General features: G+C 49.8%; 1 protein-coding gene across 1 annotated transcript in view; it reads right to left on the bottom strand.

Moving 5' to 3' along the window:
* The window catches only part of NTSR1 (neurotensin receptor 1), a 62,550-nt gene extending 45,225 nt beyond the window's left edge, over positions 1–17,325 (bottom strand). The window contains exon 1 of the mRNA XM_009933948.2: positions 16,513–17,325. Coding sequence (XP_009932250.2) covers positions 16,513–17,181 — 669 coding nt within the window. The 5' untranslated portion in view covers positions 17,182–17,325. The remainder of the gene's footprint in view (positions 1–16,512) is intronic.
* Between the last annotated feature and the right edge of the window lie 3,227 nt (positions 17,326–20,552).

Genomic DNA, 20,552 nt, shown 5'->3' with positions numbered 1-20,552 from the left:
CTTGGCTGGAGCCAGATTTCTGACAAGTTTCAGCTAGAACTATAAATGAAAAAGCCGTGCTTATTTTCAGCTGAATTTCTTGTCTCCCTGGATAATAACTCTGCTTTTCTCAGCAGTCTTTCATTCTTTGTGATGGGACACAAAAGCCCTGTTTTCTATGAGATCGCTTATCTCCAGAAAAGCTTCAATGAAATATCAAATGAAGGTATGAAAACTCTGTCAAAACAACCACTGTCCTAGCCTGGAAAGTAATTTTTCATGGCTTTTTCCTTGGTGTTTGCTGTAATAATTTTCATCGGATTCATTCCAAGAAAGGGTGCGGGATTTTCTCCCTGTCAGCCTCCTGGGCACAGCCTTTCACCACCGGTGAAGAAGTCTTTGATTGCCAGCCCCATTCCTGATGGATACCCAGGAATCTCCCTGTCGATTCACTGCAGGTCCATGGTTTGTGCCAATAGATATGTTGGCGTAACACACGTGCACAGTAAAAGCAGCTTGGCAAGCTGATACAAGGGTGATGCTGGAAGCACTGGGCTCACCCAGGTCCGAGGAAGGAAACCAGCTTTGCCCCGCCGCAACACCAATCCTGCGTTTGGGACCGCTGTCTGTTTATAAGTGGAGGCAGCCAGGCAGAAAGACCCATTCTCCACCTGAGTGGTTTCCCTGCTGCCGAGACGCTGACCTGAAAGGCCCCGGACATGAGGTGGCTCTTGGCAGAAGAGCAGCACCGCTCCTAAGGGGTTGCTGGGTCTGAAGAGGAGTAGCCAGTTGCTCGATGCAATGGCTTCATGCAGCACAAGCAGGTTTTGGAAACACGCCAGCATGATATTTGTAGGACTGAAACAGGGAAATCTGCTAACTATTAAGGTTTTCCTTTAGTTAAGGCACTGGGGTGCTGAAAAGGAATTCATGCCCAGAAGATTTTCAATCGTGCTTCAATTTTGTATCAATAGTACCCACAGGGCACAAGTCAAAATCATCTGTATAGCCAGCTCAATATGCATGGCCTTAGAGGCAAGATGCTCTCTGTCATTTGGGTTACTCAGGAAGATGTTAGTGCAAATCTGTGTGGAAAATCAGGGACTGCACCCAGCCAGACACAGCCCCAGCAAAAGCCACCCATCACAGCCACGCTAGTCCAGCCCCATAAAGCTGCGAAATAGGAAACACCACACGAATCACCCAAACCTGCCCTTTCTCCTGCCATTAGTGAAAATTCATCTGATTTTTTTTTTTTTTTCTGAATTCGAAGCCACATCTCTGATTTACATCACCAAGGGAGAACGGTCCCTGCCTCTTGTGAAAAAAAACAAATTCAGCTCGGAGGCTGGGGCAGCGGCTGAGCGGGGGCGGGCAGATGAGAGGAAGTCGGTCTGTTCGCTGGCGTACGGCTTCTGTGCAAGGCTACAGCTGCAGTTGTCGAGTTTGAGTCAATAGTTGCTTTAACAGAAAACCAGTTTTGTTTTGCAGGCACAAAGGTCTCTTCTATCGCTGCCCAGAAGGAGATGTGTAAAACTGTCATTGCTTGCCCTGCTTCTGCCCTTGTCTCTGCTTCAGCTTTTTACAGGCTGCTACTGTTTTTTTATTGCTTTAGGTTTTTTTGTTTTAATTGAAACTGAGTAAATTGCATTTTCCCTAAATAGTTCATGAGTTTAACAAAGTTCTCCATTATTTCACATGGAAGAAAGCAGCAACCTTTGGAGCAGGAAACAGAAACATCGTTTGAACTTGTTTCGTGCAAGAGCAAGAAGATAGAACCTCGCAACAAGGGGAGCAGCACCGGAGAGTCCTTAAAAGCAACTTTTGCCTGGGCAACATCTAAAGGATGGAATTTAGCACAGCACTACATGATAGGAGAAAACCTCTAGAGTACGCCCTGCTATTTTCCCTTTCCGAAACACATTTATTTCAAAGTAATGAAGCCACAAGCCACCTTTACTTCCCAATGTAACATCACTATATATGTGCTAGTCTTTCCTGAAATGTCTCCATTGATAAAAGAGGGGAAAAGGGAAAAAAGAAGCATTCATGAAAGTGGTAGAACTGCATTGTCTCCCTGTGATACAGCCATTCCCTGCAGATCACATCTCTCTAACCCTTTTTAGAGGAACTCAGGCTAGGCAGGGAGTGATGGGGTGGGAGACCTCATTTGCTGGAAGAGACAGAGCTGGCAAGCAGCAATGCACCTGGCATCATTTCACCAAGGTTTCAGCTTGAAATAAATAGCTCCTGCCGTTCTTCATCTTCCTTCTCTTTTCCTAGAGGACCCCTAGCATTAATATCACTAGTGAACTAGATGCCTGTTCTTTCTTATAAGGGAGCGGAATAGCTCCCTCTGACACAGCTCAGCTATTCTGTCCTAACGCCCCAACAATGCTTGTAATCTGAAATACTCCTCTTGCTTCCAGCACCTCCTTTAGCCCCCAGCCTTCCCCCACACACTGGGGAGCCACCCTAGAGAGGGAGAATTGAAAGAGCAGATTGCTAAGGGATTGCACCAAGCTGAAACCTCAGTGAAACAGGGCAAGATGGTGGGAAGCAGTGGTAGGACCCGATGGGATTTGGGAGGAGCAGGGAAGGTGCAAGCAGATGGGGTGGGTTTGTGCTTGGGAGCTGAGTTAAGGTAGCTGGGTGCTGGGAGCTGGCGCCTCTTTGTATTTTATGATTATTACCACCTGTCTGCCCTGGCCCCTTTTAAAAGTCCCATTTCTCTGGGTTAACGGTGGTTTTGTTTTCACTGGAAGCACTGCCCTGAGACACCTTGTCAGTGAGACCCTCATACACTGGCTTGGTGATGAACCAAGGGGAAAATGCATCCATAACAGAGCGCTTGCTGGAAATTCTTTGAGCTTTTTGTCACTCCCAAGCAGGGTGTGTTTAGCAGTGGGCTAGAAAGTCTGATGGGTTTCTGCCATTTTCTTTGACTCTCAGAAAAATGGCTGTTGTAGCTGCTGGTGCTCTATCTTCAAACGAAGGCCCTTTCTCACTAGACATTAAAGAATAAATGATATTTACTTGGCTCCACAACGCTCTTGGAAAACAACCAGCAGATCAGGCGGCGTTTCTGGCCGTGCTGCCATCGCATCGACCTGTCTCCAGTTAAAGCTGGGTTAGTTATTCCCTTCCGATACCTCAGTGCTGCCCTGGAGCAATAGCTGCCTTTAGGAGGTCTCACCATGCATAACCCCACCTTAGAGAAAAGATTGGGGGGGTTTTCCCTTGCTCTTTGCAGCAAGAGGAAATCTCTTACCAAGCAACAAGTATGCCAGTGACAGAGCCACTATCTGCACAATGCCACAGGGAACAAGTGGCATCACTCCGGTGATCATTTACACTGTGCGCTCTTCAGCACATAGAATCATAGAATCATTTAAGTTGGAAAAGACCCTTAAGATCATCCATTAACCTAACACTGCCAAGTACACCACTAAACCACGTCCCTAAGTGCCATGTCTATGCGCCTTTTAAATACCCCCATGCACCATCCTGTAATGTTATTTGTGCAAGACCGAGTGTACGGCAGCCAGAGACTCAGGGTCCCAATATACGCAGCCGTGGCTGTTTAGTTGAAAGAGCTGAGGAGCGGGTTGGACCCTGAGCTTTGTGTCTTTTCTTTAAGCACCTCAGAACTGCACCTCGATGGCAACCTGCAGGGCAGATGCCAAAAAAAGTCTCACTGCCAGTCACAGAGCCAACATCTTGCAACAGCCCCCTTGCATTATTCAGCGTGGTGGAGCCCAAAGCAGCTTCTCTGCAGAGCTGGAGTGCGAGCCTGATCAATGGTGAAAGGCAAAACAAGACTGATTTCTGTCCTGGCAACTACTAATGGCTTTGGCCACATTTCAGAATGTGACGTTGGTCTCATTTCTCCTCCATGAAAGGTGAACTTGGGTAATGACCTAGGCAGGGTGTTCAGTTGTCCAGAGGGTGGGAGGGACAGAGAAGGACCCAGACAGAAAATCAGAGACAAACCTATTAATAAATTTCACAAGGAGGTGCTGAGCCCATGGAATTACAGCTGACAAATTCATCACATGAAGATACAAAGGAATAAAACAGCTTCAGATAACTCCAGGGCATGAGAATAAGTTCAGTGTCATCTTAAACTTGGTAAGATTATTTTTCCTGACAGCTTGTTTAAAAGGAAAGGGGGTTATATAATTAAAAGACATAAAAAACCCTCACAGATGGCCTATTGCATGACCAGTGGAAGTTACCTTTTGAAGTTCTTGCCTACCTGGATGTCAACATTTCCCAGAGGTTTTTATGCCTCCAGCCCTTTCCTTTGGCTGCGGAGCCACGAGAAGGCTTTCAGGAGCTTATTTTTGCACAATGGCAGTCTTAGATACAGATTTCTTGATCTAAATATTCTTAACACTTGCTTATAAAGCACCAGGCACAAATCAGCACCGTGTAAACTGGAGTAATAGAAAAGCCCGGTTGTTAATCTTCATAATGCGCCTCTCAGTGGGGATTTCACTTGAATGTTATTTGCATTAAATATGATACTGAGTGCTGGACGTGCAGTTATAAATAAATTAGAGGCCATATTTAAGTCAAACACTGTCCCACTGGTGTCTCTAGACTCAACCGTGAGAGCTGTTAACTGTGGACTGCACAGATTTGATCGGCTGCCTGACTTGCTGGAGGGAACGGTAGTGACAAGTTCCATCACTGGTGCCCCAAGAAACTCATTTTGGGGGGCAATTAACCCCCTTAGTGGGGTTTGTAGCATCAGCCTAAACTCTAGTAGTGCTGGCTGTATTGTGGACACTTTGGCTCGGGCAGAATAGAGTATAGGAGTACAGGTTTGCTGGAGCTGATGTTCAGAAAAATACCTCCAGTGCATTGGTCTTTTCATTTGATAAATAAACATCTTATTTATAGCAACATAGTCAGCCTTGCTCTTCTGGCAATCAGGGAAGAAAAGTTTGTGCTAAACTGCACTGAGATGAATTCATCACGTATTTTAGGCAAATAACTGAAGAAAACTGCTCCTGGCCTCAGAGTATGTGAAGTGATAGATGGCTTCAACTGCATAAAAGTCTAAGAGCTGAAACTTTTGATGATGAAAATAAAAATCCCTGGAGTAAACACAGGGAAGAGCTTTGGGGTTGAGCTCTCCTCCCTCTCCCTGGCATGTCCTGCCTGCGGTTGAGCTCAGAGGAGCAGCAAGGGTGCGAGCACAGCTGGTGGCATGGGTGCAGGGGCTCATACCACACAAACTGCACCCACTTTCCCTTGACCCCTTGGCAATCAGCAGCCCAAATTCAGGAGGAGATTCTGGAAAGTGGGAGTTGGGGCTTCGGTCCTGGGGAACACATACCCATCACCCTGAGAAACGTCGTGCTCGCTGCAGACCTTGCCACAGCCGCACAGCTGCCAGCACTGTGGTTTTTATAGAGTCAGGCAGCTTGAAAACTATTAAGAAATGGCAGTCACACTGGCCCCCTTGCTCGGTGGTGCAGGAAGATGTCACCTGATTTACACCTTGGGCTGGAGGAGGGCAAGGTGGGAATGACCATCTTGAGCCAAGCACAGGAGAGAAGGGTTTGGGGTTGTTCTGGTTTGCTTTAAACTTAGTAATAGCTGCCAGGAATAGTCATGGTACCTGTGGCAGAGAACAGTGTGGCCGCATGGATGTGAAACGTCCCTCTACCCCTTGACACAAATTAGACCACAAACATTTGGAGGAAGGCACACCGTCAATGCAACGTCACACCACGTTTCTGCACCCTCCTGACCTCCTGGTGCTGCCCAGCCTACCAATCCATCACAAAAGCCCAGAGCATCTTTCAGAGCCTTATTCTTAGCCAATCTGCTACAAAAACACAGCCCCCCACCCCTTTGCTTTCCTCTCCCCCTCCCCATGCTCTACTTATGGATTTTCTTCACAATGACCATGCAGGCATGAGGCTGTACCTCCTCTTGTACTGCTGAGGACAGAAGCAAAGAAAATTCAATTAGACTTTCAGGGGAGAAAAAAAAAAGCATCTCCCAAAGGGCCAGTGAACTGATTGGTTTGTTTATTGCTGCTTTTCCCCAGTGTCTTTTCTCTGCCTCTTGGAGCCTCAGACATGACAGGATTTGTTTCCTGGCATGGCTTGGTCTCTGGGCTGGACCAGGACTGCCAGCCTGGCTGTGTGCCCTGCTCCACTGGGCTGCTGCACTGTGATATACTTTCTGATTGAATTCCTGCCTATCTTCTTGCCCTTTTGAGGGATTTTCCATCTTGCAGCTCTCCTGTGCTGGCTGGGAAGCACCTATGAGCTACCAAAGTGGTGTGAAGGAGACCAAGTCCAGGGCAGAGTTTGTCCCTGGGGTTAGTGACTGCAGTCTAATAAGAGTTTGGGGCATAGACACCACCCAGCACTGTATCTTCAGGTCAAATATCTATTTATTAGCCTGAACCTGTATTTCCTTTTCCTTCTACAGTGCTTTATCATACTTCACACACTTGGAGTTAAGGAACCAGTAAGTATGATAGTGTCATAAGCCCATGACTGACAGTGATAAAAAAAAGAAACCTGGGTTTTGGGGAGGGAAACTCATTCATGTGAGTTTCTCTTTTGAATTAAACGAGTATATCAAATTGTATAAATTGTCCCTGTGAGGATAAAATATAAGGTCTATGCAGGAGGAATTAACAAAGTGATGCAAGCAATGAGCTAAACTTTGCCAGTGGCTCTGTGAGTTGCATTTTTATATATGACAGCTTTGAAAAAAACAGAATAGGAGGGAAAAGCAGGTTGATTTGGTATTGAACATACTCAAATAGTTACGGACTTATTAAAGAAGTTCTCTGAGGGAACAAGGTGATGGGATAGTCCTACCAAGTACTGAGACCAGATTTATTCGGTTCAGCACTGCAGACCTGCATTGTTCTTGATTATGTTACAATTAATAGGATGTGGCACTGCAATGACTGTATTAATTAGCTTCTTGGAGTCCCGATCAAAAACTGGGGTCTGCTGAGCTAAATGCCACCCTGCATCAAAGCGTTTGTAGCTGATGCGCAACAGGTCTTTGCTCCGCAGGTCTGGGTGAAGCTGGTAAGTTGGCAGACCCCTTTCTTCAAGGTTAAAGGAGGAAGAAAATGAGATGGTTAAGGGATGAGATTACTCCTTCTGCTGCTAGACACCACTCAAAGCCTTGAACAGCAGAGCCGGGGCAGTGGGTGAGCATCTGTCAGGCTGAGCCTGCACGGGCAGGAGAGGACCCACCAGCAGGGCTGAGTTGCCCTGAGCAGAAGGGAACCAGTACACCCATTGCATGGCAGAAACCAGAGCAAACTGACTATAACTTTCTCCTGGAGTCTTACTGCCTGCTCAGAAAATAGAGGCCTGTGCATCAGCTCTGTAAACCAGCATCTATCAGAGAAGACAACCTTGTGTTAGCCCTTTGCCTTGCAATGGAAACCATCCTGCAGGCTCCAAAAGTCAGGCAAGTGCTCCAGGCAAAGGACACCTGGTTTTCATTGGCCCCAAAGAAAGAGTACCTGGACAAGTTGTGATATTTTGACATATGGCAGTTCCAAACACACCTGGGTGTTGGCGGGAGGCAGGGCTTGTTGGCACATGTGAAGTGTTGCACTGCAGTGTGGTCTCTCCTGGGGTCATGCAGCAGGTGGGAAGACATGGAAAGATTAAACCAGATCCACCCCGAGTCCCTGAAATGCAGGTCCTCAAGCAGCTTCCAGGATCTCAGGAGTCTCTTGATGGGCATACCACATGCTAAGCGAGCGTTTGCTCATCTCCGTTTCCTCTGGAGGAGGAACAGAATTCTTGAATCAAGGTAAACCATTCGCTTCAAGAGTACAAACTGGCTCTAACAGCAGTGGCGTAAAATTTATTCTTTATTATCCAGAGGGAGTAATAATTGGCAGGAAAGTACCAGAGGATAGTTGCAAAGAGAAGGGAAAACGCTGCTGAAATCAGGCTATAAACCCAGTCACGTCTAGGCTGCCTGTTCCTCTTTTATATATTTAGGAATTCGCTTGGCAAAGAGACAACTGGAAGATTTTATAAAGGGAGATTTACTGCACAGGGTTCAGCATCTGGGGAGATGTGAATGCACAGGCTGGGCGTAAATCATGGAGGGGAGCTGGCGGGCAGGGCGGCTGCCCACGAGGACATCGAGGGACTGCTCCACCGGAGCTGGCAACGTGGCCATGAACACTGACACCAAACCCAAGCACGTCCCCCGGCTTAGCTGTCACTCCAATGCCTCTCTGTTTTAGGCTTTTCACTCTGTGTGTGGCTTTATAGTTTAGAGGTACTCCCAGGTTTTTCATGAGCACTTTGCATAAAATAGATGCTTTTCCCCCCCTTTCAGATACTGAAGACTTTGTAAAAGTTTACGTTCTTTTCTTTACTTTTTTTCATTTCCACTAGGACAATCTCATCTCTTTGATTTCTGTCTTCAGCTGACAATTGTCTCTAGTCCCTGAGAACTTAAAAGCTTCAAAGAAATCTCACTGAACTTTCTCTCAAATAAAAAAATCAGTTAAAAAGACCTTGTTCATTCTGTTCTTTTTTTTTCTGGGAGAAAAAGACCCCCTGTGAAGCCGTGCCCAGCAGCGCGCTCTCTCAGCTGAGAATTATTGAAGTGAAAAACCAACAGAAGATGGGAAGCAAATCTCACATTCTCAAACCACCTGTGTGCGAGCAGCTCCTCCAGCCCATCGGACACATCTTCTCCAAAGGCCCGGCCCGAGAGCAGCGCTCCCCAGAAAGGCACAGCCCCGTCCCACAGCATCCTCTGTCCCAGCAGGAGCTGGCGGGAGCCACAGGTTTCTGGTACCTCAGGGAGGGAGGAGGACGGTGGATTTCCATGCACAGATGCACCAGGAAGGCACGTAGGTACAGGGATATAAAATTGTCTCACCGCTATTTCCCTCCCATCCATGGAAAACGTAACGACTGATACTTTGAATGCAGGAAATTTCTGCGAACAAACCAGCAGCTCAGAAATTTCTGCCTCCCAGACAGGGTTAGTATTCCATCACCATCACCTTTTCTAAACCAGCCCCAAGCACTTGTTTTCTGCATAACTCATCAGCTCAACTGATTTATCATCAGCTTTTTTTTTTTTAATCCCACACCTAAGATGCTTTGAAACTGAATAGAAGAAATGGCATCCATGGGAGGCATAAACGTGGGGGCTGATGTTATCAGAGCATGATGAGTTAGCTGGCCCTCTCCCTGAGAGCTTCATTTAAAGGAAAAAAACCTGAAAAATTTTCCAAGTGATCGCACCTTCACATGAAGTACAGAACGGAGCTACTCTGCCCAGCCTGGGGATGGCACGGGTGCTTGGTGCCTGAAGACAGGCAGAGGAGCAGCACGTGGCCCCGTGCCCATGTCTTACTTGGGTCCCTTTTCAAGGTGGAGCTCCTGCAAGTGCGGTTGTCCTGTCCCTCGTCCTCCAAGGCTCGTCCTGCCACCCTCCAGGCTGCAGCCCTGCAGGGTTCACTCCTCTTTCACTGCCAAGGAGCAGCCCTTGCGCTTGGTGCCATCTGTGCACCGGGAAGCGAGGTGGAAGCGATGCCCAGGCATGCTTGAGGAGCTCCGTGCTCCTTCCACCGTGGGGAAGTCAGCTGGCGGGCCACCAGCCATCATGATGCCAGACTGGCATTATCCTGATGCAAAATGCTCTTGACTTGCATTTCAAAGAGGTCTGGAACTAGCAAAGATGCCATTTGGTACGGGAAATTTAAAAATATCAACTCAAATTCCATCATAAAGGCAGCAAAATTTGTCACCTGGGATAGGGCAGCTCTTCTTGAAACCAGAGACTGGCTCGCCCAGGTCCCCTGCTTGGACATGTTCTTGCAGAGGGTGATGGGGGCCAGGAGCTGAGTCTGGACTGGTCTCAGATGGTCACACCAGACAAGCAGCCGCAGGTTGCTCGTGTGTGCATAGGCATAGGGAAAAGGCCAGGAAAGCTCAGAATTTATAGTCTGCTTTTCTCTACCATGCCAGACTGAGGGTGCAGAGAGGGATGCAGGGTATAGAGACATGGGGGAGACAGGCATTGGAAGCATCTCCAGCTGGCTCCACACAGGGCGCGTGTGGTTTAGACCGGAAAGCAACCAGACGATTGGGAACATAATAACTCAGCTTCATCTTCTTAATGCAAGAGAAAGAAGCGATGTCAGCACTGGGGACGTTGGATTTGGCAACTAATGATGGCTGCTTTAGGGCTAGATGGCCACAGCACTCAGACTTTCCCACCTTGTCAGCTCTGGACCTCACCGCGCTCCCCAGTCTCTCCAGGTACCTTTGCTCACCCGCTGCCCCGTGCCCCTCAGCAAGGGGTAATTTCACAGCAGGGAAGATGCGATGGTGACACCGTCGAAGCGCAAAGCCCGCTCGGTCCCTTGTGCATCCCACGGTGGGATGCTGCCCATCACGCATGCCTCGGGCAGGACGCAGAAGCGTTTCTAAACGTTGGGAAGCAGAAGTGCCATCTGTGAGTCTCAAGCAGATGCTGCACAGAGAGGATAGTAAAAGCCTTCAAGGAGAAGGAGGGGTGAAGTAGGGAGAAGACAATTAAATAGCTGTTTTAAATGATCTGGAAGAAGATTAAAGGCAGCTGCAGGTTTCGTGTTTGTTTTTTTTTTTTTTCTGGGAAGAGGAACCACTAGCTTACCTTCATCTCTTCTGCCTTTGAAAACTGCTGTTAAGAGGAAAACATAAGAGCTAAACCGATCAGCCACATTTCCTCATTCTCTTATTATCTCTCCAGCTGACATCTCGGGAAGGGGGAGGAAAAAAGAAATCAAGTGAATTAAAATCAATTGGGGGAAAAAAAAAGAAGGAATTATGTAAGAACTGGCAAAACACAACAGGCCAAGTGGTTATATAAAGCAATGAACACAAGAGCTTATTTAATTTAGATCTAGCTGCAAGACGGACCACAGTGTAAATGGGCTGGGATTAGGCAAGCTGGGCTGTCATCATGCATACGCTGAATTAAAGCCCTGGGTTCTCTGCCTAGTCTGTGGCAAAAAGGCAGCTTCTTAGGGATGCTCACACCCCCACAGATGGGCATCCCCCCTGGATTGGGTGTCTCTCTCCATCACTGCGGGGATGGATCCAGACACACTTAAACACCATCATCTTCATCTTGTTGTCCACCCAAGGGGCTGGCAGCACCTGACAGGACACCTTCCGTGGGACACAGTCCCGCCACAAAGGTGCCGATTTGTTGTGCCGCCGGAGGGGTTAGCGGCACCCAGGCGTGGGCTTCCCTGGTGGGCAGAGATCCTCCGTGTGTAGCCAAAATAGTTTTACCAGCCAGGCCCAATGGGTGGGATTGTCACTGCATGGAGCTGTAGTGAGTGATTTAAAGCAGTACTTCTATTAAAAGCTGTAGTAGGAATTTGGCTGTGACCTAAAAAAAGAAACCAACTTCAATTGCTCTAGTCAACATCAGTATAAATGCAGGATTCCTGAAATGAAGCCATTGACTAATCTTGACTATGATTTGCCAGCAAACCTGGTGACAATTCAGCCCTTTGGTTTTATAGGTTGCTATTTTCATGTACTATGGAGAGATGCTTGTCATGTTTATTTACACAGCACCACAGATCTGCTGATGGGAAGAGCCCTGCTGTCCAAGGCACTGACCGTGTGCCATAGCAGCAGAAAGCTCATCACACCACCCTTCCGAGGCACTCCTCACTGGAAGAAAGCGTAAAGGAGTGGTTGCAATATTGTGCATGGAATTAATAACTTACTGGGTCTCTCAGAGAAATGGGAATTGGACAGATGTCCTTGGAAGAGTGCATAGAGTGTCAGTGAAACATTGGGGCCAGGCAGCAGGAGATCTTGCTAACAGAAAGGGGCACTCTACGTGACCAGGGCATGGGCCACAAGGTGGTAACGGATGTCAAGAAGCCAGGCTGCACCTTGCATCTCCCAGCTCCAATCCCTGGTCCTTCATTCCCATCCCCTTCAGACCCGAGGCTCTTTGGCACATTCCTTCAAAGGCAACACAAGAAGAAACGTAAGGTGAAATAAAGCAGAGGACCTCCACGGGCAAGTGGTTGATTTGTGGGCAGTTATTTACTCTACAAATCATTTGAACTACAAGCAGACTTCATACAACATAATAAATAAGGAATCTGGAGGGATAGGCGAGCTGCAGCCATGCAGGGGTGGGCGGATGCAGAGCAGAACCGCAGCGAAACAGCTGTCCACCCAGACCCGTGAGGAGGTCCAGAGAAGTTCCCAGTGCGCTTCCCGAGAAGTTGCCCTATCAAATGAGCAACTTCGAGCTGATGGAGCTGTGACAGTTTACGGAGGCTCAGGGCCCGCTGCCATGTGTTTTAATAAATGGGTTCACACCAGCTGTCCATGTAAACAAAACATTAGCATGTGTCAGACACTATCTACCCAGGCACTTGCCATAACTTAGGGGACATTTTGCAGCAGAGCCATCCCAGCACAAGTCTGTGCCATGCCAATGGGACAACATGATGCTCTCTCTCCCATGACTTATGGGGTGGCAGAGAGCTGCCCACAGCCAGGCTCCCCTCGCTGCCCAATCCAGGCTTAATCCATATTCCGGGATTTTAGGTTAAGGAGTTGCCTGGCTCTGTGCTGGGACTGATGGTGCACCAGGATTGTAGGTATTTCTTTCAACTTCCCCTCTTTCCCCAGATCCACTCAGGATCTCTCCAGAAAAGAGGTGCGAAGGTAAGAAAGTAAGAAGCAATAAAGGAAAATCTATTTGCACAGTCATCTGGCTATTACAATTATGAATTTTTTGAAAGAACAGACTGAGAGTTTACGGTGCTAAGGGCACTCAGGACTGGACGTGGTGGGACGGGATACTCAGCCGTCTCCTCTTACGGGGGAGATAGCCCCAGAGCCAGCAGCGAGACTGTGAAGAAGCCAAATCCACTGACCCGCCAGCAAACAGGGGAAGCATCTCATTCTGCCTCGGAGCTCTCTCATCTGTCGCTGCCACAATGAGTAGCTTTTAAAACCTCCTCCAGCTGAAGTGGCATGAAAACATTAATTTACTTGTATGGGGATGGCCTTAAGAGGTGCTTAATTTAGGTGGAAAAAACCCTAACATTGGCTGCAGTGTGTTTTAGAGGATGTCTGCCAGTTAAAGTGTTACCTAGACCTAAATAATGTGGCTAGAATGGAGTTATTCCCGCTACCAGATCCTGTGTTGATGCCCATATTCAAACCAGACGTCCCTGACTGACAGAATCACAGAATCACAGAATGGTCGGGGTTGGAAGGGAGCTCTGCGGGTCAGCCAGTCCAACCCCCTGCCCAAGCAGGGTCACCCAGAGCAGGCTGCACAGCACCGCGGCCAGGCGGGTCTTGAATATCTCCAGAGAAGGAGACTCCACAGCCTCCCTGGGCAGCCTGGGCCAGGGCTCCGTCACCCTCAGAGGGAAGAAGTTCCTCCTCATGTTCAGCTGGAACTTCCTCTGCTTCAGTTTGTGCCCGTTGCCCCTTGTCCTGTCGCTGGGCACCACTGAAAAGAGTCTGGCCCCCTCCTCCTAACACCCACCCTGAAGATATTTAGAGGCATTTCTAAGGTTCCCTCTCAGCCTTCTCGTAACAGGCAAGCTTGGCAATAAAGAATATATAATAAACCAGATTCACAGGCTAATTTAAGCAGCTGCAAGGATAGCGATAAACAAAGCTGCGAAATAGTATTGTTCTGAAGAATGAAGTATCAGAGGCCACCCAGAGCTTACGTCGCGATGGCACAAGGCAAGATGTGCAGTGCCCGGCCGTACGGATCGTGGTGACACAGGGTGACACCCTGCAGAACATCTCACTTACTGCTCCTCCTGCTTATCAGCATGTGCTGCGCTGAGCGATCTGTAATTACTAGAAGAATACCAGCAATTACTTTTTACAGTTGTTGTGGAGCTTAAGTGGTACAAGTTCAGTAATATGAGCAAGAATCAAATATGCCGAGTGTCATTTGAATAGCTACTTTTTTCTTTTTATAAGGAAACCTGACTGTCCACACAGTTAAGTTTCACTGGGAAATATCCATTAAAACTTAAATATTCAAAGCAAATAGTGCGGGACTTTTGCAAAAAGAGAGATGTTAAATCAATACACTCAAATATTCACCCCGGGAAGCTTGTTCCAGTCCGGGGAGGAATGTTCTGCAATGGTCTGAGCAGAACCGTAGCTCACACTGGGCCCCTAGTCTATAAATGGTTACAACCGCTCTTTTCTGGGGCTGCCTTTCAATCGGTCAACAAATAAAACCTCTCAGAGAACTAATGGCTTCCAAAAAAACCCTATTTGCTTTAGACAGTTTGCCAAACAGGAAGAGGAGTGAAATATGTTGAGTGATTTATCACCAGTGATTTGCCAGCTCTAGCAAGCGCATCATTGCTCTGCTTGATTTAAAGACAGAAAACGAATGCAAAGAGACGCAAAGACCTGCTCTAAAGCAGCTGGACTCCACTGCGCAAGACCAGGGCTCCAGACTTCCGACCGGCAAGACCTCTGCGCGTCACTCTCCACGTTGCCACTGCCCTTTCTTTCACAGGTCTTCCATTACTCGTCTTTTTTTAAACCTCTGCACAGCTCACGACGTGAGAATGCCCGCTCACACGCTGTGCCATGGTTTCCATTAACGCACTTCAAACCTGACTTGCAGCTGCTTTGCTTATTCACTCTGGAGCCTTCCCCGGTCCGGGGCCCTGCATCACGTTGTGCGCTGCTTCCCTGCGCTCGGTGGAATGGAGCAAAGCCATTAAACAACCTTCCTACCTTAGCAAAGCTACTTTTGTAGACAGATCCCCTGAGAAGGAACAGTATGGTGGTGTGGGTTTTTTTCCCCCCCAGCAGCTGCCTCCCACTTTTTACTTCAAAATTAATTCACAAGTGAAATAAAATAAAACACATGAGGAGAAGCCTCCAGGTGCTCTTCACATATTGTGTATTCATGTCTGCCTGCTTCTTACTTGGGTAAGAGGATAAGGTATAGCCTAAATAATAGCAAGACTGTAAAATATGTTGAGAATTGTTTCAACTGTAATCTCCAAAGACATGGCTAGGAAATAATCCTCTCTTTTTATCCCTATCATGGTAACAATGAGCAGCAATTTAATCCTGAGAGGAAGATGACTGGAAATAATGCATTTCAGCCACAATTGTTCTCAAATCCGACGGTTCACCTCTCCTTGGAGAGCAGAGCATTTGGGCTAAGTACGCTGGGCTGCCACTGACAAAATCTACAGAGCACCCACGGAAGAAATACAGCCCCCACCATCCCCAGGTGAAAGTTAGATGTCACGAGCAAATGCAGAGGGACTCCAGGGCTTCTGTGGGGGCTGGATTTTGGTTTAGTGGAGCAGCATGGGGGGAAACTCGGAGAGACACGTCTAAAGATCCACAGGCTCTGGGCTTAAACCTAATTGCATGTACCCTCGCCTGCTTTTAATGGGAGAAACGATTCTGATCTGTTTCTATTTAAATTCCCTCCCTTTAACTGTGAGAACATCTCAAAGGCTTTAGCACACGTGCAGTTTTAAATTCTAATTACCCGCTGATTAAACCCACCTGAAATTCATGTTCAAAATAAAAGATTGAGAAGCTATCACATGCGAGCCTGGCAGCAAAGGGACTATGCAGATTGGTGTGCTGCTCTTTCTGTCTCTCCTTCCATGTCTCTTGCATTTTTCAAGCCCAATGCTCCAGTAAACAAATGCCTCAGCCCCTCAGAGCACTGGAGCGCAGCAAGTGTTGATGCTGAAATCCTTTCCACACACGGGCGCGTTAGATGAAGCCGTGTGTGGAGACCAGCAAAGCCTTTCTGAAGTCAGGAGGGGTCTGCTGGTTGAACTAGCTATGGATTTCCCCAAAACAGCAAAAATACCAGCCTCTGGCTTTGAAGATGAAGTTCCTTTTTGGATGCCCGTCCTGCGCCTTTTTCCCAAAACTTTCTGAAATGAGGATCTGTCACTACACAGGGGAAACGGGCTCTGGATTGACCCAAGAAACTGGGAGGGGCAGTTTTATTTCCCTTGATCCTGCAGCTTTCCAGCAGAAAGCAAGGAGACGCAGAAGATGCAGAGGAAGGGTGGAGATTTGTGGGGTTTCTGGCGACAAACTGCCACGCGTGGGGAGGACCCGAGCATCCCCGCTCCCAGACGGCGGAGGGGCTCTGCGGCACACGGGGGTCCTGACCCGGGCCAGGGTGGGCTGTGGGCACCGGCCCCGCGGGGGGAGAGGTTCCCAGCGGGGGCTGCACCGGCGCGGGGCCGGATCAACCGCGGTGCGGGATTGACCCCGGTGCGGGGTCTCAGCCCTGTGCTGTGGGGCGGGGGGGGGGTGCGGGATAGTGTAGGCAAGTGGAGCCGAACCCCCCCCAGCCCCAAACCCTGCCTTCCCGCCCCCGGGCCGGTCCGTCCCGTCAGGGCTGGGTCCCCCCCCACGCTGACTTTGGCCCCCCGAGCCCGGGGAGGGAGGCGGCTGCTTGGCCCCGCAGCTCCGGGAGCCCCGGGATCCTCACCTGGATGACCGTCTTCAGCGTGGAGGGGTCCACGATGGTGGTGCAGATGAGGGAGTCGGGATCCCGGTCCTTGCCGTAGATCTCCCCCATGGTGAAGATCATGGGGATGGCGAGGAGGAAGGAGGCGATCCAGATGCAGCTGATGAACTTCTTGGTGCGGCTGCGGGACATGATGCTCTTGGCCTTGAAGGGGTGGCAGATGGCCATGTAGCGCTCCACGCTGAGGCTGGCGATGTTGAGCGCCGTGGCGTAGGTGCAGGCATCCCGGAGGAAGTAGTAGCCCTTGCAGACGGCTCCCCCGAAAGCCCAGGGGTGATGGACCCAGATGAAGTTGTAGAGCTCGATGGGCATGCAGAGGAGGAAGATGAGGAGGTCGGAGAAGGCGAGGCTGGCCAGGTGGTAGTGCACGGTGCTCTGCAGGTTCTGCAGCGACTTCTTGCGCACCAGCGTGTACGCCGTGATGGAGTTCCCCACGGTGCCCACCAAGAAGAGAGCCAGGTAGATGACGGTCACCATCACTTTGGAGTAGATGTCGGTGTTGACGTCCAGGTCCTCCTCGTCGGGTCCTTTGGGGAGCAGGTCCGAGCGGTTGGAGCCGTTGGCATAGCCGCCGGGGTGCGGGAGGAGGGGGCTGCCCGGCGGGGCCGGGGCCGTGGCGTTCAGCCGCATCCCCGGGGCTGGGGTCGGGGCTGGGGTTGGGGTCGGGACTGGGGTCGGACCCGCCGCCGCGCCCCGACGTGCCGCTACCCCCGGCCTGGGAACTTGGCTCGTTTTAATGCGGCGGGGAGGAGGCGCCTGCCGCTCCCGGGCTGCCGTGCGTGTGCGTGTGCGAGACACGCATCCCCCTCCCCACCCCTTCCCCACCCCCCCGCACCCCCGGAGCAGCCTCGGCAGAGCGCAGCCCGCAGCTCCGGCTCCCTCCGCCCCGCAGCTCCCGGCGTCCAGATGTGCCCTGGCAGGGCAGGAGCCTCCCTGCACGCACACACACCCGCACACACACACCCGCATACACAGCCGCACACACGCCCGAGGCTCCGCTAGCGACCGCGCCCCCCCCCCCCCCTCCCGCTCGGCCCCCTCCCCGCTCCGGTTTTGCAATCCCAGTTCACTCCCCAAACTGGGGCCCGGGGCGGGGAGGACGCCGCGGGCTGGGCTACAGAGCCCCACTTCCGCTCTCCTTGGGACCCCCCACCCTTTCTCCATCCCTTGCAAAGTCAGACACAGAGGCACGGCTGTAAGCTGAGGGCTGGTAAGGGGCTGATAGGGGGGAACTGAGCAGTGCCAACACCCCCCCCTTCCCTTTCCCGGAGACGGGAGAGAGGCATCAGGCGTGCTCCATCACCCTCGGACATCCATATGTCCCCCTAGTCCCCCAAATACCCACCCATCTGCTGCTGCCGCTAGGAGAAAAGCATTTAAAGGAGGGGAAAAATATACCTGCAAATACCTGCCCCCTGCCCCGATCTTCCTGGGGCACCCTCAGTGCCGTGGCACGGCAGCAACAGCCCCGAGCTGCTTTGCTTCAGTCCCCATCAGAGACTTTTTCCCTTGTCCCCATATCCTCAGATTCGGGGGTGCGGGGTCCTCTCCGAGCTGCCCCATTGCAGAGCCAGGGGCTGCAGGGTGCCATCGTGATGCTGACGGTGGGCTGTGGTGGGGTCACCCTCTCAGAGCCGGGGTGCTGAGCCACCCAGCCACCCTGTAAAACCACAGCGAGCCGTTTGTCCACTCAGCTGTCTTCATGATAAAAGCTTTACAAAGCACAGAGGAGATCTAGGAAAATCCCATTCAGGGAATCACTGATTTCTCCAAAGACAGCCATAACTTGTCCCATTCATTAGCAGATGTTGAATACTCAGTTCCCAACAGCCAGCAGGCTCTGTGTTCACCGAGGTCCTGCAGACTGTTCATCTGTTTGATGCAAGAAGATGTCTAATCCTGCAGTCAATCAAGTCACCTTTGCATGCAAACAGTGAACTTTCCACAGTCATCCGCCAAGAGTCAATATTCCCCCAAACTTTCCTCCTCTTAAATCCATCTGGTAGGATAGCCATGGAAGACTAATCAAAATCAGATTTATTTAGTCATATTATTCATATAAATTTGGAGAGAAATGTTTTCCGGCACTCATCCCACACTAGTTTAAAGAATGACTAATAATGTCTGAACACCAATGTTCCTTTCATTTCAAGGATGCTGTCATGAAACTTCTATCAGCCGAGAGGAGTTTGTCAGGGCTGGTGTTCCCAGCTGGTCTCACCTGTTGTTCCTGGTCCTCGGACAGGTTTTTGGGACGAATCAAGAATATTTATCCCAGAGAAGGAAAGTGAAACATGAAGTAAGTGGTGGGTTGTACTGATGTCTGAAGGAGAGCTGCAGCTGGGATGCAAGCCTTCTCCTGGGTGCTGGGTGCCCAGTGTCCTACTCCTACTCCTCAACCCCCCTCAAGCTGCGGGGAGCTTACGGCCCCGTGGTCCAAGGACAAAGCTGTGCTCCTGGACTAAAACACTTCTCCCAAAGAGACACCAAGTGCGTTCCTTTGGGATCTTTATCTACAATGAAGAGTTATTGTCCCTTCCTGGTCCTGTAACTTCATTTTGGCCCTGTGGAAAGCAATTGCTATCACCACAAGCAAGACATTCCTCTGCTAGTCTAATTTTACAGTGTGGATGTGCGCGTTTGTATCAATAGCTGTCTCTAGAAATGCTCTGTTTTGGATTCTGTTGCCTCATGTTTCTGCGCACTGGCGATGAGCAAGCACGGCTGCTGTCAAGGGGAGTGTGGCATCTCCCTGCTCTGTCCCAGCAGCTGCTCCCGAGTGCTCCATGTGCTGCCTCCTCCACTTTCCCTCCACGCCAACCACTGGCAGGGAATATCAAGAGATACAGTTAAAAACCAAATCTAATAACACACTGAAATATCAGGTACCTGGAATCAATGTGGTTGTTGATTTACAATCAACGCTTTAACAGGCTGGTGCAGTTGGTACCGGCCAAATCTCTCCTTTCATAAAAGTGCATTAGACTGATGGCCCAACAAATGGGCTGGGTGCTCGCATCAGGAAAGGCCTCCACAGCACATTTCTATGAGCTAAAATTTAATAAATGCCATTAATTCCTTGGCAAGTCTGTCTCAGCCACACGTGAAGCTTTCTCACTGTCACGGGCAGATAGCTCTGCTCTCTTCTGTTTCTCATAGACCTGGGTTTGCGCAAAGGGCTCGCCTGCCAGGATGCAGCCTTGCCATTCCCCCTGCAGAACTGTGGGTCACTTCTTGTAAAGCAGAAAGTAAAAGAAAGCCTTGCCTCTCTCCATAAGGAAAGGGCTCAATCTTTCTCTCTCCTCTCTTCTCAGAAAGCTTTTTGTCCAGGCAGGTTCTGCCTTCTCTTCTCACACCACTTTTACAGAGCTGGACACCTGCTGCTGGTCCACGCCTGACCCCCTGCCAGCCCTGGCCTGGGAGCAGGCAGCGCTTTCGCCCTGCCAAAGGAAGACATCGACCCCATTCCTGCCTCACCGCATAGCACATCTATCCAGCACCCCTTTACTCTCCCCATTGCTAGCAGCGTGGCCTGGGGACTGTGTGAAGTCCCTTTCCTGGTGTGGGATAATGAAATGAACAATAAAAGTATCTCTTCTTGCCTTTACTTCTGCTCTCTGCAAAGTTTTAATCCATATTTCCCTCCAAGCCAAAGCAGAGCCGGAGGTGCACCGCTCTCTGCTTGCGCGCAGAAGCCTCCAACCTAAATCCCCGCTGTTTGTTTCTGAACTAGCCGACCTTTTAGCTAAGCTGGGCTCGTTTTAATATATTTTGTATGTGTGTGTCTGTGGCTTAAAAAGGAGAAGAATCATGGAAACCAAGAGAAGCCTGATCTCAAATGTTACAGCAAGGCATTTACTTAAAATCTTGCAGGAAAATGTCACCCAAAGACCTTGTCTATTAAAACTGCCTGGACTTTGAGCTGAGGGTCCCACAGTGTCCAAAATGGGAGGCCCACAGGTTGCCTCACTTTTTTTTATGTTGACCCAAGTGTTTTTCAC

The sequence above is a fragment of the Opisthocomus hoazin genome, chromosome 18 (genome assembly GCF_030867145.1).
Source record: "Opisthocomus hoazin isolate bOpiHoa1 chromosome 18, bOpiHoa1.hap1, whole genome shotgun sequence".
Lineage (NCBI taxonomy): Eukaryota > Metazoa > Chordata > Aves > Opisthocomiformes > Opisthocomidae > Opisthocomus > Opisthocomus hoazin.
This window is presented reverse-complemented; position numbering and strand designations above follow the sequence as displayed.